Here is a 4,270-nt window from a genome sequence, read left to right on the forward strand (position 1 = left end):
CCGGAGCGGCGGCCGGGCAGGGGGCGAGGGTGCAGACGGCAGAAAGCCCCGCCGGCCCCGCGGCCAGGGGCGCCCGGCCAGGTCCCCCCCGCGCGCCGCGCCCTCGGGCCGCTGCCGCCTGCCTGCAGGTGGCGATAAGCACCCCCGTAGCCACCCGCCCTGGCTCCCGCTTCCCCGTCCGCAGGCAGCGCTGGGGTGTGCGGTGTCCCCCGGCCCAGGCGACAACGCCTGACCACAGAAAGCCTCTCCCCGCCTCGCATACCCCGCACAAGCCTCGGCGCAGTTCCCGAGGGGAAGCCCAGAGCCCCCGCTGCCCGGGGCGGAGCTGCGGGGAGGAGATTTGGAGGGGGCGGCGGTGAGGGGGAGTGGTGGTGGGTTTCTCAGCGGTGTACCCCCCAGCGGGAAGGGGGCGGCGACGACTGACGCGCCCCCGCGCCCTCCCGCCCGGTCCGCCGGCGGCGCCGGAGGACGATGGCGACCCAGCGAGACCCCCCCGCGGAAGGGCGGGATGGAGTGGGGGGGACGGAAGGGGAGGGGAAGGAGGGAGGGAGAAAGCGAGGGGAGAGCGGAGAGGCAGAGCAGGAAGGAGCGGCGCGGGAGAGCGGCGGAGCGAGGGGCAGCAGCTCGGCGAGCGGCGGCGGGAGAGCCGCCCCCGCCGCCCGGGGCTGCGCGCTGGGCAGAGGCGGCGGGGATGGGCGGGCGCGGGGCGGCTCCGCCAGCCGCCGTCCTCCGAGCCTCGGCCGCCTCCCGCCGCGCTATATAGGGGAGGGAGGGGTGGCGGAGGGTGGGGGGGCTGCCCGGCGTGGCCAAAGCGGACGGGGCGGCGATGCCTCCTGCCAGGGGAGCGCACAAGTGACCGGCGCCTCTTCCCATGCCCGTCTCCTGAAGCGACCCCCCCGCCCGGCATGGATGTGGCCAACAACACTACCTCCCCAGAGCGCTCCCCCGAGGGGTCAGGCGGCGCCGGCCTCGCCGAGGTGACCCTAGGCTACCAGCTGCTCACCTCCCTGCTCCTGGGCACGCTCATCCTGTGCGCCGTGAGCGGCAACGCCTGCGTGATCGCGGCCATCGCCCTGGAGCGCTCCCTGCAAACCGTGGCCAACTATCTCATCGGCTCGCTGGCCGTCACCGACCTCATGGTGTCCGTGCTGGTGCTGCCCATGGCGGCCCTCTACCAGGTGCTGAACAAGTGGACGCTGGGGCAAGTCACCTGCGACATCTTCATCTCGCTGGACGTGCTGTGCTGCACCTCTTCCATCCTGCACCTATGCGCCATCGCCTTGGACAGGTACTGGGCCATCACGGACCCCATCGACTATGTCAACAAGCGGACTCCCCGGCGGGCCGCCGTGCTTATCAGTCTGACCTGGCTCATCGGCTTCTTGATATCCATCCCACCCATGCTGGGCTGGAGGACGCCCGAGGACCGCTCGAACCCCGATGCCTGCACCATCAGCAAGGACCACGGGTACACAATCTACTCCACCTTCGGCGCCTTCTACATCCCGCTCCTCCTCATGCTGGTGCTCTACGGCCGCATCTTCAAGGCGGCCCGCTTCAGGATCCGCAAGACTGTCAAGAAAGCGGAGAAGAAGAAGATCGCCGACACTTGCCTCACCCTCTCTCCAGCCACCCTGCAGAAGAAAAGCAACGGGGAGCCCGGCAAGGGCTGGCGGCGGACTGTGGAGCCCAAGCCCGGTGCGTGTGTCAACGGCGCGGTGCGGCAGGGCGAGGACGGGGCCGCCCTGGAGATCATCGAGGTCCAGCGCTGCAACAGCTCCTCCAAGACTCACCTGCCGCTGCCCAGCGAGGCGTGCGGCTCCCCGCCGCCCCCCTCCTTCGAGAGGCGCAACGAGAAGAACACGGAGGCCAAGCGGAGGATGGCTCTGTCCCGGGAGAGGAAGACTGTCAAGACCCTGGGCATCATTATGGGCACCTTCATCCTCTGCTGGCTGCCGTTCTTCATCGTGGCGCTGGTCCTGCCCTTTTGTGACAGTAAGTGCTACATGCCCGAGTGGCTGGGAGCAGTCATCAACTGGCTGGGCTACTCCAACTCCCTCCTCAACCCCATCATCTATGCCTATTTCAACAAAGACTTCCAAAGTGCTTTTAAGAAAATTATCAAGTGCAAATTTTGCCGGCAGTGAAGCCCGCCGCGCTGGGACGGGGCAGCGGAGGCTCCTGCCACTGGCTCCATCCGCCTGTCCTCCGCCACAGTGTGCCCCCCGCCTAGCCCCTCTGCAGCGCCGGCGTAAGGGCGGGGGGCTCCGGGACCCCGCTCCGCAGCGTGCCCGGGTCCTCGGCTCCTCCGCCCGTCGGACAAGCCCCGCGGGGCAGGGAACGGCAGGGCAGGGCAGGGCTCCACCGGGGGCGGCGGGGGGGGATGCCCGGCTCGGGAGGGCTCCGCAGCCGCCCTCGCCTCGCCTGGCCTCGCCGGGACTCCGCTGCTGGGCGCCGGCGCTCCCCCCTCCCTCCCTCCCGCTCTCCCTTCCTCCCCTCCATCAGTCTGGGTAGACTTCAGGTTTGCAGGTCGTTGCTTGTGGTTGCTGTAAACCACAGTGTCTGCCCGAGTAGCATTGGTAAAAATAAACCACCCTATGCAGAAACACGCCGTTTCGGGGATTTTTCTTGGATTTACGAGAAGACGGCGCGGGGCTTCAGCGTCCGATCTCGGTCTGGCAGTGTGAGTACGGAGGCTGAAGACGACTCCCCGGGCGGAGGAAGGGGCTTTCGGCTCGTCGCTTCCCGGACTGTGAAACCACTAAGTGGATTTTCTTGGGGGAAAAGTGTTTTGTAACCTTGCAAGGTACTTAGAGCAACATCCCCGTCTGCGTTAACGTGTGTCTAACAGCTCTCCTTCTATGCTAGGACCTTCCAGTTCATCGTGCTTCCCTTCGTTACAGCGCAGGGAGGTGATGGGGCTTAAACCCCAACCGCTCCCCTCATTATATGGAGATATTTTTTCTTAAATGCCTTTGACCGAGGGTTTCCCACCAAGGAAAGGCTTGGCGCTGTGCGACTGTCCCTGAGTTCACCGCGTACGCAGCGGCACAGGGAGTTTAAGCAGAGTTTAAGCAGCCTGCGAAGTAGCGTTTCTTTTTCTATTTTTTTTTTTTAAGCTGTTTGAAACTTTCTCCGGAGACGTTCCGGTTGCTTCGGACGCAGCCAGCTGCGGCACATTTTGCTCGGGGAAAAACAAAACAAAAAAACACAAACAAAAAACTAACAAACAAACAAACTACAAACAGACAACAACAGACTGAACCAAACCGATCAACCAAAACATTGCCATGTGCTCCGTGGCACCAGGGGAGGGGCCGAGAGCAGCCGCCGCCGGCAGCCGCAGAGGGAGAGAGCAGCGCCTCGGCTCAGGCTGGGAAGGGGCAGGGTCTCCCCTCACCCGGGCCAGCCCCGGCGGGGGTAAGCACGACCCTTCCCGCAAGCTGAGAGCTACGGCCGGAAGCAGAGAGTGTCACTGCGATGCCAAGGACAGAGAGAGCCAAACCTGGCCTGGCTGCTCCGCGCAGCGGCTCCACAAAGCCCCCCCCCCCGCACGTTGGGGATACCCCCTCTCCCTTTAACCCCACCTGCTTGGCCCCGGGAAACCCGGGGTTTTTCCCCTTCCCCCGCCTGGACCGGGATTGGAGGAGGGCGGCAGGACAGCCTTGCTCGCCGCACAGTCCCTTTGCCCGCCCTGACCCCTTTCCCTGCCATGTCCCCGGCTGCGGCCGGGACCCGGGGCCGCTCTCGGGCCGGGGGCGGGGTGGGGGTGGGGGGATGGCGTCGGGCCGGGTACTGGCGCTGGGCCGGCTGCGGCGGGCTGCCTGAAATGAATGCTTGACCAAATATATATATATATATATATTTTCCTGTTTATTTTTGTGTAATCTGTGTTACCTGTAGGTAAAAGGGAATGTTAAATCTGTGCGTCACGTGAATGTAAGTGTCCAGTCATTTCTGAACTTCAGCCGCTTACATTAAATGACAATAGTGCTTTCAACAGCCTCAGATATATAGCTGATTTTCTGAAAATCTTATTTGACCTCATTTTCGCAATTAAAGTGATCTTTGATCTTATCTCCTCTTTGATCACTCCTAACCACGTGTGTCCTAGATATTCCTTAAGTGCCGGACTGTCGGAAGACTCAGCCTGCAGCGATTAGGGAGCCGAAACTTCTCCGGCGTGCTCGGGTACCCTGTGACTTTGGGACAACTCCCCCCACCCCCGGCCTGGGGTGCGGGCCGGGCCGGGCCGGGCGGCGGGGCGCCC

General features: G+C 64.2%; 1 protein-coding gene across 1 annotated transcript; it reads left to right on the forward strand.

Moving 5' to 3' along the window:
• Positions 1-905: 905 nt before the first annotated feature.
• Positions 906-2,147, forward strand: HTR1A (5-hydroxytryptamine receptor 1A). Its single transcript, XM_054186206.1, has one exon. It carries the CDS (start codon positions 906-908, stop codon positions 2,145-2,147), a length of 1,242 nt encoding a protein of 413 aa, XP_054042181.1.
• The last annotated feature ends 2,123 nt before the right edge of the window (positions 2,148-4,270 follow it).

This window comes from Rissa tridactyla, chromosome Z, assembly GCF_028500815.1.
Source record: "Rissa tridactyla isolate bRisTri1 chromosome Z, bRisTri1.patW.cur.20221130, whole genome shotgun sequence".
In the NCBI taxonomy this organism is placed as follows: Eukaryota; Metazoa; Chordata; class Aves; order Charadriiformes; family Laridae; genus Rissa; species Rissa tridactyla.

Bases quoted from the DNA above. Each gene is read 5' to 3' on its own strand.
- HTR1A (XM_054186206.1), top strand. From the start codon at position 906: ATGGATGTGGCCAACAACACTACCTCCCCAGAGCGCTCCCCCGAGGGG.